The 13,980-nt window shown below is 38.3% G+C and overlaps 2 protein-coding genes and 1 long non-coding RNA gene across 8 annotated transcripts in view; 2 read left to right on the top strand and 1 right to left on the bottom strand.

Annotated features, from left to right (window-relative positions):
- The window catches only part of Rai14 (retinoic acid induced 14), a 139,051-nt gene extending 134,506 nt beyond the window's left edge, over positions 1 to 4,545 (top strand). For all 6 annotated transcript variants that reach the window (XM_063258051.1, XM_063258048.1, XM_063258050.1 and 3 more), the window contains 2 exons: positions 2,017 to 2,082; positions 2,633 to 4,545. In XM_063258051.1, the coding sequence (XP_063114121.1) occupies positions 2,017 to 2,082; positions 2,633 to 2,710 (144 nt within the window). In that variant the 3' untranslated portion in view covers positions 2,711 to 4,545. The remainder of the gene's footprint in view (positions 1 to 2,016; positions 2,083 to 2,632) is intronic.
- Positions 3,339 to 10,390, bottom strand: LOC134478071 (uncharacterized). The gene is made up of 2 exons (XR_010050431.1): positions 10,236 to 10,390; positions 3,339 to 7,034 (listed from the first exon to the last, which is right to left on the bottom strand). It is a non-coding gene; the product is annotated as an uncharacterized LOC134478071 (long non-coding RNA).
- Positions 10,391 to 10,991: 601 nt separating this feature from the next.
- Positions 10,992 to 13,980, top strand: part of Ttc23l (tetratricopeptide repeat domain 23 like) — a 32,085-nt gene continuing 29,096 nt past the window's right edge. Inside the window, exons 1-2 of the mRNA XM_063258053.1 lie at positions 10,992 to 11,015; positions 11,310 to 11,384. Coding sequence (XP_063114123.1) covers positions 11,317 to 11,384 — 68 coding nt within the window. The 5' untranslated portion in view covers positions 10,992 to 11,015; positions 11,310 to 11,316. The remainder of the gene's footprint in view (positions 11,016 to 11,309; positions 11,385 to 13,980) is intronic.

The following is a 13,980-nucleotide window of genomic DNA, read 5'->3' on the forward strand; positions in this document are numbered from 1 at the left end:
TTAACTTGTAAGAAATCACTTTACCACATAAGGAAATAGTCACACGTTCTAGGGATTAGGATGTGGACATTAGAGGGTCATTATATAGCCTACCATAATATCTGTTAAGGTCTTAGTTGGCAAGGGTCTGCTATATTTTCTGCATGAGTTCAGGGTTAGTCTGTCCTTGACTATCTGTAGTTTACATCTACAACAGAATGTAAATCATAGTTTCTTTAGTTTAAACTTAATACCAGTGCATTCAGTTTTCTGCATTCCTCAGTCTGGCTGGCAACAAAGTATAATACTAGCATATTGGTGTTATTAGCTTTAGCAGTGATAGAAAATTTTGGAGATGATCTTTGGGGCCTTCCAGGTCATTCTTTTAAAATGGTTATTTCAGATTTTTAGATCAAGTGCTAATGGTTTACAGTAGTAATTCAGTTATTCAATATGTATTTATTGAGCAACTGTTATGTAATCATGTTATGTAATCACATGAAACCACTGATAAAGATGAATAATACTCTGATATGAAAATGAATGACAGTCTTCTCTCAGAATTTATACTTCCCATAAGTTAATATGATATGCATCCATTGATAAATGAATCTCCAGGGGATTCACAGGAAGGGTGTGTACCTGAGTGAGTAACAAGAAGCATCCTACAGGAAGGGATGCTTGCACTGAATCATGAGGGGCTGAGTTACCCTTATTCAGGAAGGACTGAAGTGTTATCACTTAGATGGCCATTTGTAATTTAACAAAAACAGTTCCAGTGGAGTGGAGGATCTGGACAGCAGTAGGCTGACATTAGAGAAAGTGAGTAAGTAGGTAAGTATCTGTTGGGCTGAAGAATCATAGCTGAGGTAGCCTGCAGTAGGTTGGCTGGAAAGATGAGAGGCTGTGATTAGAAGCTGGGATACTTTGATTTGTGATTTCAGAGCTCGTAATGACACAGTCAGGATTATGGCCAGGAGTCTTTGAAAAAAAGTGGATCAAGTAATTGAAGCCGAGGTTGAGGAACTAAAAGATTTGGGTGTTAGATGGACCATTCACTCATAGTAAAACAACCAAATGATGACAGAAGTAGGCAGGTAAAAGGACACAGCAATCAGAAATAGTCATAAATAATTGTGTGGGTATAGAAAGGTAGGAAGACAAAAACTCAGAAGTATATACCATATGTACCTTCTTATGGTATGAACATCAAAGAACTGAGATTTCAAAAGCTGTCCTTTAATAGAAAAAATATCTCACCTTCTGATACTGATAGGAGGTAAGAGTGGGTATTGGAAGGCCTTTATAGATTTCTGAAATAATCCGTTTGTAGTTGTCTTAATTTTTGTGAAGTAGGACAAAAGACTCTTAGAATGAGACAAGTTTAGAGGAGAGTTACTATTCTGGAAAGAGTTGATGAGAGTCAGAGCAATGACTCAACAAGAAAAAATAAGAACCATTTGGGGCTATCACCCCAAATCTGGGGCTATCACCATTTTTGTCTTAGTGTACTAACAGCTGAATAATTGAGCTCCTATGAAGAATGCACATTAGCTATATAGTGGGAGATCAATAATGTCTTTAAAAAGAACAGATTAATAAATATTTGGTCATCATTGTAGAAAGATGGGAAAATAGTGAAATCTAAAAAAATCCTATAAACAAAAATTGTTTGATCAATTCTAAGAATATTTTGCATTTGACCTTATTTCTTAACAATATTTACATTGAGTAACTATGTATTTGCATAATTTGTATATTTATACTTTTAAAAGAAACTTTGAGTTGTAATTTTTACATAAATTTTCTTCTGGAGTTGACAACATGAAATAGGTAGAATATTTCCTATGAATATTGACAGGTATTCAAAAATATACTAGCCACGAAACTCAACAATTTTAGAAGCTTCCTATGCTAGCATATAGTGAAAGGAATCAGTTGTGCACCTGCTGATCTCAGTATTCTCATACTTTTTTGTGTGTTTATTCCTTAAAGATCACCAAGTGTTGTTAGTAATGTCAGATTGTCTCTTTCTAGGAATGCAAGAAACAACACCAGGAAGTCATATCAGTTTACAGAATGCATCTTCTGTATGCTGTACAGGTATGGCTATAACACCCAGTGAAATATCTGGGCATTCTAAAGAAATAAAGCAGCAAGTATTACCCAAACTCTCACCATTGTAGTAGAAGAATACTTTTGATTGGCAAACTTTAAAAATGTCATTTGCTTTGCTTCAGATTTTGTGTAAAAACGCTCGTTGCTCTGTTGGCTAGCAGCAGATTCATCATTTGAGAAATGAAGGAAGATATGGTTCCTTCCTCCATCAAGAATATCCCAGCTTTATTTTCCAGGCATCCCTATATTCTTTGAGCACTCAGCACTATCTTATCCATGTGATGCTTTGACTAACTGGGTTCATATTTACAACTAAGACTCCAGATTTCCTTTGCTAAAGTCTTTGGTAGATCCATCTTCCTCATCCTCCAGACAGATAACAGCAGAGGCCCCTGTTTGACTCAGTTCCCCATGGAAATTTGAGAATTGATGTATGTGACATTTCTCTTAAAACCAGTCATCTCATTCCCCAGGGGAGAATACTGGCATGGCCTAACTGATGTTCTAATCATGGTCTTTTGTGTGAATTTCCTAGGGCCAGATGGATGAAGATGTCCAGAAAGTACTGAAACAAATCCTTACCATGTGTAAAAACCAGTCCCTGAAGAAGTAAAGTGGATTCCTTGGCAAGACACTGCCTCCTGTTCACCTTTGTGTTAGATCTGGAGCTGGTGGCGACCACTGCCATTGTTCTTGTTTGTGGTATGCACTGTGACTAGCATAACTTCTTCCCTTTCCAAAGTTTCTGGGGACAAGCCCCAGGAAAACGCTGTCCTCCACAAAACTGCTTAGAGACTTCAGACCAGCAAAGGTGAAGTCCCAGTCATCCTTTCATATTCTACAGCTGGGATTAGCTACATTTAAGAGTCTGCTCCTGGTGTTGGCAGCTGGCCACCCTGCTTGGTACCTGGACAGCTGCTGGATTTATCACTACCAAGTGATCTGCAGAGGCCTACATGCAGTGAATGCTGCTTTGATTCTGCCCTTTACCTGTGCCATTCAGTATAGGAGAGCTTTTTTTTTTTTTTTTTTTTTTTTTTTTTTTTTTTTTTGCCTGTTTTCAAATCCCAAAATATGATTTAATTTCTAACTAAATTAGTAAGGCACTAGTTATGAAGTGCATGCCTATGACCCTTCATCATGACAGCCTATGAATTTAAAAGCTCTCATAGTTTCTGCCCAGCTGCCTTATGTATCTCATCACCCTGCTTATCAACCTCAGTTTGATAAGTACTATTAACTAAACTATGAAGTTTAAAAACAAAATCAAACTGTCCTTAAAAGTTTGTTAAATCAGTCATTACCATATTACCAATTTTCTATGCAAACTTGGCTCCTGCTATTATCCATGAAACTCAGGAAATCCAAATATTTGTGTTTCAACAAGGGACAGTAAACTATATGTTTACAGCCAAAAGAAATGCCTCAGAATTCTTAACCTCGATTTTTTAAAAGTGTTTTTTCTCTATAGTATTTTTATTGGCTCTTAAAAACATTTTCATATCTAAACCCCTAAATAGTAAAATTGCATTAGATTATATTAACAAAATATTTTTAGGTAACCATGCTTAAGACTTCTTAAAAATAGAACTTTGTCCTCAAAGTTTTCAGCTATAGAAAAGGTAGTTATGTATTTGAGTCTTCATATAAGCTGCCACTTAGACCCCTAGGACTTTATGCTACAGTGTTCAGAACTATAGTACATTTCTAAATACAGTAAATACTCTTCTTACATGTTGAATATTTTCAAATTGCCCAACTGAAAAAGCACCCATAAATTATCTTTGGAAGGACTGCTTATACCATTCAGTTTTTAACTTTGAAATTAAAAGTCTTGATATGGTAACATGGTGCATAGCAAAACGCAGGAAAATGTTCTCGTTCCCTTTACTTTCGGGTTAAAAATGTTTCTAACTTGCTTGCAGCTTCTTTTATCATATTGATCTTGAGGGAGACAAATAAAATATAGTACTTATAGTATAAAACTAAAAGTAGATGCCTGCTCTGACAGGGCCCATATACCCCAGGGATGCCTGGGCTCAAGAGGGTACTTGGCTGAACTGGATGATAAATTGATCTGTATTGGATGAGGACCAATGACAGCAAAACAAAAATGGCTTTAAAGCTTGATGTTGTTTCTTAAGTTTTTTAATTATAGCTAAGCAATGTCAAAAATGCTCCAAAGAAATGTGAAAGGACTTTTTGTCATAGCACTTAAGAAAATTCAAAACAACCATCCTTGTGCACCCACACAGAAATGCTGCAGAGTCTAAAACTTGAGACATTTTGTAGGATGCCTGACAAAGTGTAGCCTTTTATCTTGTTTCAGGATGCATATTTATTACAAGTATTCTGGTTAAATATTGAAAAGGTATATGCTATCGTTTAGCATTTTGTCTTTGTAATTTACAGAAATTATTGCGGAAAATAAACATGTTTCATTTTGCATCTCTGGTGTTGATTTTTGGTAATGTAGAAGCATATCTGTGGTTTCTCAAGATCAGTTCAGTAGCATTTCAGTGTGATGGGTTTTGTTTGCTGCATGATGCTCATATTGTGGGAGTTATCTATGCTGTATCCCACGAAGTCTCACATCATTCTGTCTCCCAATATTTGGATTCACCTTGAGTTTTTCCCCAAGTTCCAGGCCATTTTGGATAGTTATATCACTGTCCTTTAATTGAACATTGCCTTTCATCTGGTCTGTAGTTTTTTATGTTTGGAAACTTCCATTGGATTTTTTGCCTTCTTGTTTTCTTCCTTTCCTTTTTTTTTTTTAAAGTAAAACATGGTTTTAAAAAACTGCCAATACATTCTGTTATCCCATTAATGAGGATAATTCATTTCTGAAGAGTCTTGAAAGATGAATTCTTACAAGTTAAAATCATAAATAAAATACCAAATGTTGATGAAGTGTAACTGTTTAAGTAATTAGCATTAACATAAAACACAGTAACATGTTCCCTCCAATCACAAAGGATTCTACCACCTCTACTTTAACTTATTGCTGCTTTATAGTATACACTGGAACTTGATTTCAAACAAAATGTGCTTGTGATGTTCAGTGTTTACTTAATTGAACCTTTAATGCTTTCCTCCTCCCACACCAGTACAAATCAATAATCTAAATAGTGTATGAGGCTATTTCTATTTTTAATTATTAATTACATACATCTTAGAATGAGAATTTATTTCAACTAGGGCCAACCTAATAACTCAGACAATTTTATAAGGGTACTCTGTTGGGCAAAAAACCTAAACAAATCCAAACCTGCCCTTTTTATATAGAAGAAATCTCTTGTAAATCAAAAAGAAACTTGCATTTCCTTAGTGATTATATTCCAGCCATAACATCGGACAAGTGAAATATATAAAAAATAATCTCTTATTCTACATCCTTAGTTTACCTTTCCAGAAGCTATTCATTTTTTAGCATGATCTGAGACATTCTATGAAGACATGTCTTCCCTTTTAAACATCTCAGAGATTGTTCTCTCGGCATACATATCTCATTTTTTAACTGATAGGTACATTTCATAATGCTGTATTTTATTTAACTAGTTCCTCATTAATGGGCGTATATTTTGCTTCCAGTCTTTTACAACCACAAAAATGATACAGTGACTCAGTGTATAAATGTCTGCACATGTGATAGTCTTCAAACTGTCCACTTTTACATAAGCTTCTATGATAATGCAGATTAAAGAGTAGAATAATGTACATATCATCACACTAAGTGAGAAAGAATGGACATTTCTTACTGATTGAATAACAGACATTAATTTGTTCTACTCCTTATACTTCTTATAGATAGGCTTTAAAATCTTTAATAATTAAAGCTCCCATCTTAAGATAAACACATGATATGTGTGTGGGAAAACACTCCCAGAACATATTGAAGCTTGGCCTTTTGAAATGTAACACAACTGAAATGTTGGGTATTGACAAAAACAAAAAAGATGGAGGTCATGTTTTTGAGCCAAATTGAGAGGCAGAATGCAAGGCAAAGATCGAGCTGGAAAATGCAGCAGATCAAAGTAACAGGACAGAACAGGGATATAGCTCAGAGGCACATATGCCTCAAGTGCAAGGTCATGAGTTCAATTACCAGTACCTCCCCATAAAAGAGGAACAGGACATTTGCAAAGTCACAGTATCTGTTCACTAGCTCAGGGCAGAGAACAGTCTAGTGGCATGTGTGTGTGTGGTGTTCTGGAAAAAAGAAAGAGTCAATAGAATTCAACTTTCTCCATAAACAGACAATAGAAGATGGCTGAGGGAACCATGTGGGTTCCAGCACATGGAAAGGTTAAGAATTTAGCCCCAACACATGGCAAGCAGGAAGAAAGAGGCATTCCTGAACATATATTTTAAGTTGGACCTTAAAATGGTATATCCAAGCACTGACTAGACATACTAGACTATAAAATGGTGACTGTATAGAAGAGAAAAAAGGAGGACACTGCTAAATTTCTAGAAGAGAGGTAGTAAGGGCTTCCATGGTGCTATCTCCTGAAGCATATAAAGCTATGCATTTAATTCAGGTTAAAAAACACACTCTGGTAGACAGAATAAAGTTCCCCGACCTCCAAAGATGTGCATTTTTGTAATCCCCTTTAAGCTCTGAATATGTTACATGACAATGGAGAATTTGTGGGATTTTAAGAGTATCTTATATTAACCCAGGTGTGCCTAATGTGAAATGAAGGGTCCTTTAAAGTAGCTGTAGGAGAATGAATTAAAGAGATTTGAAGATGCTGTACTGGGGGCTTACAAGATAGAGGAAGAAATCATGTTAAGGAATGAAACTGGGCTCCAGACACTGGAAAAGGTATCTGAATAATTTCCGTGGGGCCTCTACAAAGAACCACTCTTACCCAGAATGTAGCTCAGTGGTGTAGCACCTGCCCGGCAAGCGTGAAGCCTGGGTTCAATTCCTGGTACAAAACAAAACAAAAACCAAAGAATCATTGTTGCTGACTTCTTGTCTTTGGTCAAATGATAGCCATTTTAGACTCTGGTTTACAGAATTGTATTATCATATAATCATTTTTCAAGTCAACAAGTTTGTGGTGAATTATTACAGCAACAATCGGAAACTGATCACAAACACTGAGAGGCCAGAATCTACTAATCCCAAAGATGATTCAGTTTAACAAATGTTATTGTGAAAGGGAACAAGAGAAAGGGAAAGGAAAAAATACAAAGATTGTGTAAATGGAGGGAAGGAAACGAGGAAGGGTTGGAGGAGGAGAAAGGAATGGCAGGGAAGAGAATTAAGATATGTGCAGCTACAAATCCATTATGGTGAACGTGACCTTTATGTGTGACAAACGTACTAAATATAAGTTTAAAAATAAAGCAAATGTTATTGAACACATTTTTCCCCTGTGTTGAGTGCTATCGGCTCAGTGGTGAGAACAGTCCCTCCTTACCTGCAGCTGTGCAATGCCTGTGTTGAGTATTTCACTGGGTGGGTGGATTTATTCCCAATGAGGACCTGCATGGCCTGATGATCTGTACTTTACCCAGTCTCCTGTGACATTCCTGTTTTTACTGCTCTCTTGCTGGCTCTCGACTCCATTAAATGTGCCTTGCTTCAGAGCCACTGTATTTGCTGTTAACATTCTAAAGTGTTCTAGATATTGGCATAGCTGTTCCCTCATTCTCTTGAGATTGCTGTTCAGTGTTATCTTGTCGAGAGGTCCTGCTTAACTCCACTGTAGAATACAAGGTGGTTCACTCAGCTGAGGGAGTCAAATCCTGAAACACAGGCTGTTGGTTTACTCCCCATTTTCTCCAGCCTGGGCAGAGCCCTGGCCTTTGGGGGAACCCTTGCCCTCAGTTTCAAGAGCTGTACTCAGTAGGGGTCTAAGTCTCACTGGAGGAGGCTTTTTTTCAAATTCATACAAACGTTGTCTACCATCTAAGTCACATGCCTTTTTCTAACTAGCAGTGATACCATAATGCTTATTAGCATCCCTGTTTTTTGTCACTTAGAAAAATAGGTCACAGAGTCAAGTTTTTGTCTATTTGTTGATCTCTGCTTTCTTAATGCTCAGAACAGTATCCGGTACATACCTCATCTCAAGATGAGCTTGGGGACAGAACACTAGGAGTTCAGAAGTAACCCTGTCTTGAGGCCAAAAATGTGTCACAAGAGGACATATATTTGGATTTCCTTCTTACATTTCACAGTTCCTGGATTGAAACATTTTGGAGATAAACATATTTGGATATGGAGTTGAAACAGTGTAGAAGTACCCTCTACACATGCTTCCTTTGTGTGATTTTTGCAATACTAATGCTTCTACCTTGATACTAAAGGAATGTTAGTGTACATTTGTAAAACCATTGCCAGCCAGGCTACAGGCATTCCATTCCAGAGCTAGTTAACAACTTTAAAATGCATATACTACAACTATGCTTAACATTTGTGGGATGGCAAGGGGAGTATCACAGAGGTTTGGAACTCAGAGTCCTTAAGATTCTCTTTGATTTGTAATTTTACAAATGAGAGTGACATGCTTCTACACAGAGCGAATTTAAAGGAGGCAGCATCAGAGTATTGGCCTTAGGATAGGGAATTCAGTGTCTCTTCTGGTACCATACTTCACAGCGATCAGCAAAGACAGGTTTTAGAAAAGGCTACTTCCTTTAATACACTTAGAACATTATAGTCATTTCCTAGAAAGAATACTAAAATTTTTTCAAGGTCATGATTCCCCACTTGATAAGGGGTAAAAGAAGTGTGTTAGAAAAGAAAAAGGTTTTCCTCTTTTTATTTACACAAATGTTAGACACTTACAGAGTCACAAAAATCCCTGCAGAATCCTGGAATTGAAAGAGATTTAGCAAATCAAGTGGTACAAGTGCACTCACTATATACTCAAACCTGAGATCCATGTGACTTGTCCCACGCCACCTGGAGTTAAAACAAGAAACATCATCTTGGAAATGAGTTCACTGGTCTTACCACTGCTCCATACTAAAAATTCTCTTGCAAAGAGCTAACAAGGTGGAATATTTACAAAATTTTGGCTCAGTAGCTTGTGGGTACAGATTTAAACCTTGAGTTAACAGACCATCACGGTTTTAGCTAAGAGATATTTAAGTAAGCTCATTTAAATAATCCTTCTGACATAGAAACGCTTTTTTGGCAGCCTTGGATCAATGGCAAATAAACTTCTACCCTAGAGTTGGAAAGAACAAACACCGAATAAAAATTCCATCTTTCAAGAGCCCAGTAAACATTCTCCTCCTCTACTTAGCCTGCTCTTTTTTTTGAAAGTGAGAGATATCCGCTCTATCTTGACTTATCACTTGACCTATCAATTGTGGGGTTCATGATAACACCCTAAAGGGCACTAGGACCACCAGTGCTGTTCATTTGGGTATTGGTCACGAGTTTCCCTGCGCCTGTGTGCATTACTACTGTGTGTTTGTCGCCACGAAGGGGTTCACACCCAGATAAGAATATATGGCTGAATAATTCAGGCCTTTGTGGTGTTTGCCAAACGTGCCCACTTAACTTAGTAGCCCATTTCGTACTTCACTCCCTTCCTGGATTCTGTTCTCCTAAACAAGCCTAACTCCAGTCAGTACCAGGACAGGCAACCCCGACAGACGGCGCGGCACAGCGGACAGTTATCCTATCAGAGCCTGTTCCTCTGGGGTTCGCGGGAGCCGAACACCAGGGGCTTAGGAGGTGCACCAAGGGGAGTGCAGGGCTGGCTGGCCGGCCTGTGGTTGTCGCTGAATACCGCCAACAAGTGTCACAGCTTTAAACCAGCAGGCCCGGGAGCTCCACCCTCCTTCCCGTCTTCTGATGGGTTTTACCCGCTCTTCCTGCATCTTCTTGGTGAGGAACGACCCTACGCAACAAACACCAATGGACATTTCAGAGTAGAGAGGCAAGTCCGGGTCAAGCCTGAGGCGGCGGAGGCCACGCGCGCAGACCAGGGAGCTCTGTTGGCCATGGGGGGCGTGGGCTGCCTGGGTCCCAGCCAGATTCCCGGAGACCGGAAGTGACCCGCGTCGTCGTGGCAACGGGCGCCAGCACCCCGCCCCTCTGCGTTCGGTTTCCATAGCAACTCCATTGTATTCCGGGCGGCAAGCTCCGAAAGTAGAACGCTCACCTCTCACAGTTGAGGTGCCCGGAACGAGGTTGGCCGGGATCTTGACGCTACGTCCCCCGCTGTAGCTGACCGGCCGGGCTCCAGGAGACACGAAGCCCAGTTCCGGGGCCTGGCTGCTCTGCCTCCGCTAGGTGCGCGGCGCCGGGTTCCCTCGCCCGAGCCGCGGACCGGGTGCTGTGCGCACGCGCGGCAGGGCCTCAGGCAGCCTGTGCGAAGCGCAAGCTCTGATGTGCCCGCTGGGTTTCTGAGGTTGGCGACGGACCGTCCCAAAAGGAGGAAGCGCTTTGTATTTGAGAAAAGGGCCTAATGGACCCTCATACACACCGGGTACAGGAGTGTGAGAGATCAATCAGAACCTGTTGCCCTGGCCATAGTTTTGAAAGTAGAGATTAGAAAGAAAAATTAGTGAGTCTTCCTTTATGATTTTCCGATCGCGGAGTTTGGAGTCAACCCAGGGATCCCGTGGGAGTGAGTGACATTCTGTAGAGCCAAACACCTAGGTGGGTGTTGAACATTAGCTCAACAAGTCACTGTGCGTTCGATTTGGGTTCAGTTGAAGCCTCAGAGATGGCCTTGAGAAATGAATTTCACAAACATTTTCCATCATGTGTTTGAGCCTAGCAGCAAGCAGAATAGACCCCTGGGCTAGCGCCTTAACTAGAACTTCCTATTAGTGAAATGACCCCAGGGAGAAGGCTGTCCATTTAGTACCGAAATATGATTGCTCTGTTTGGCTCTTCTTTCCCTCAAGTCTGTCAAACATACTGGAGTTCTGAGCAGGTGAGCATAGTTTGGCTGACCCAGATGGAAAGGTGTAACTTTTTAAAGGTTAAACGCAAATCCAGGCATTTAGAAGTAAAATGGAGTTGAAATGAGGGGAGAATTTTTAATTCCTTTAATTTATCAAATGCCTCTAATTTCTGCTCTTTATGGAGATCCCCATATGTGAGTTTGAAATATCCTATTTGTAAACTGTATTTGGTAGTTTCAATTTGATGTTAATAGCACATACACAGATCAAACTCCGACTAAACCTTGTCTCCCAAAGCTGATCCCATATATGATTCTTGGTAGGAAAAAGATGCAAGCCAACCCCATTCGCATCCCAACAGTTAGCAATGACACCGACTGGGACTTCTGCTTCAACCTGTAAGTACTAGAGGGCTTTGACATCATACTCGCTATTTGGTATCCCCAACACTGGATCCCCTCACTTAAAACAGGTCTGGGTGAAAAACTTAGCAAGCACATTACAAAAGAAAGTTCCATGTCTACAGTATGATTTAATATTAGTTATTATATTATATAACTTATATGCTAAGATGGAAGATAATTGTTCTTTTTCTAATGTAAGAAAAAAATTTAAATGTAAAATTATTTTTTAAAAAAGACAAGAAACTGAAAAACAAGCCTAATAATGGCTTAGAGAAAATAAGACTATTGTTGTTTTTTAAAATAAAGAAAAAATGAGTAAATAAAAGTTTTCACATGGTAATGCTTGATACTTATTTGAGCACATATTATGTGCCTGTCCCCTAGCAATCCTGTGAAGAGCTATTGACATTACATTTTCTAGATGAAGAATATAAACCAAGGAAAGATTAGGTGGTTTGCCCAAAGTCATACAGCTAGTTAGTGGTACTGAAACTAGTCTGCTTGATTCCAGAGTCTGTTCTTCCCTTAACCATTCTTCTAGACAGGGTATCTCCACTTTTGTACTATTTTAGGTCTAATAACTATTGTAAAGGCCCATGCTGTGCACTGTAGGCTATTTAGCAGCATACCTGGCTTCTACTCACTAAATGCTAGTATCACTGCCCCAGTCTTGACAACCAAAAATAGCCCCACAAACTGCCCAGATGGTCCCAGGTAGTAAAACCATTCTTAGCTGAGAACCATTACTCTTTATCTTTCTCATCAAATAGAACTATATAATGCAAGCCATAAATGTGAACCACATATTAAAAAGTAAAACAAAGCAGATGAATTTAATTTTAGTGCTGTTTATCTTATATCCAGAATATTATTATATAAAATTATTAATGAAATACTTACTTTATGGTTAAGCCTTCAAAATTCTATATCTTGTACTTGTCTCAATCTGACTCACCACATTTTTGTGCTTAGTAGACATACATGGCTACTGATTATTGGATAACATGCAGTAATTGTACTTCACCTCACAAAATATCATGAAGTTAAGTGCTATGTAACAGTTGAAGTTAAAAATAAGGATTTGGAATGAGGATGTAGGTCAGATTAGGACACTTCCTTAGCATATACAGGGGTCTGGGGTCAATCCCTAGTACTAGATAAAAGAAAAAATACAGTTCACATTTGAAGAAATGTTGCTTCCTTGTCAACATGACCTGAAATGCCTTTGTGTCTCTGGACTAGATATTTATAATGGCCACCTGGATGGATGCTAGTGAGTCCTTTTAAAAATGTGTCACAAAAGATCACACTCAATATTTGACTTCCTGTCATAGTTTTCTAAATTTCCTTTTAAAATTAAAAATTATAAACATTCATTACTTATATAATCAGTAGAAAAGCAAGGTAAATATTATTTTAAAAACTTTGTGGTAGCTAAACTTTGTAATCTTACTTTGAATACAAAGATGAGTCTTTTGGAAGACATATTTGTGATTAATTTTGTTCTTAAAGTATCAGAATTCTTTTTCTTCTGGGTGACTTCATTGATTTTTCTGATAATATTTGGATATGGTTAGTTCTTGGTTGTGTAACATTACTAATTCTTTTGACTTTATGACTAATTTCTTCACTATAAGGATTAGTGTTACATTCAGAGCTCTTCTATATTGCATGGTTGTATGCGAAGGTGAGAAAGAGAAAGAAGGGACAGATTGATTTTCAATTCTTATTGTGTTTATTTTAACACAACTGAGAAGATCATTTCTTTTCTGACTGTATTCAACTCACTGTGGGATCCACATCTTCTTTAGTTAATTTACCATGACATGTTAAAGCTTTTAAAATTTACTAAAGAGGACTTGTGATATACAACTGCAAAATGTTAGTTCTCTTATTTTGCTATATTTGTTCTTTCCTGATTTGAATAAGACTTTTAGGATCTTCGAGATCTCCCAATTAATACACGTATTGTGTAGATGAAGAAACAAAAGTCATGAAGCTAATGATAATAGTAGTAATTGACATTTGAAGAATGCTTTCTAAATACCAACTACTATACTAAGTGATTTATCAGTATTGTGTTATTCAATCCTCTAACTTTGTCAGGTAGGTGTTTACATTATAATATACAGAGAAGTACATTAAGGAGTAAGCTTTTAGGGTTTTGTGCTTAGTAAGCAGCAGAGCTGTGACTCTGCTACAGGGGACATGTTCACCAAACCTTTAATTTGAATCACCACATTACTGCCTTAGATGCTGGGCTTTGAGAGTAACATGAGTTTACCACTTATCTTTATTCTTTGAAGTTTAAGTTAGAAAATATCCCTGGTCCACAGTTGAGCGAGTGTCTTAGTTACTCTTCTCTTTGCTGATACAAGATACCTAACACCCAGTTAAAAGGGAAAATGTTTATTTATCTCATGGTTTATAGGGGTTTCAATCCATAGCTGGCTCCAAGGCAGAGTGGCACATGGCAGAGGGGCAACCATTCATGAATGACAAAAGACAGTAAAAGCAACAAGAAAGAGCAAGACAAGCTCTTTCTATCCCTTATATTTTATCCAGCTTACCAAGATTAGGGTGATGTGAA

Source organism: Cavia porcellus, unplaced genomic scaffold, assembly GCF_034190915.1.
Source record: "Cavia porcellus strain 051 isolate PalLab524CR breed Dunkin Hartley unplaced genomic scaffold, mCavPor4.1 scaffold_11, whole genome shotgun sequence".
Classification (NCBI taxonomy): domain Eukaryota; kingdom Metazoa; phylum Chordata; class Mammalia; order Rodentia; family Caviidae; genus Cavia; species Cavia porcellus.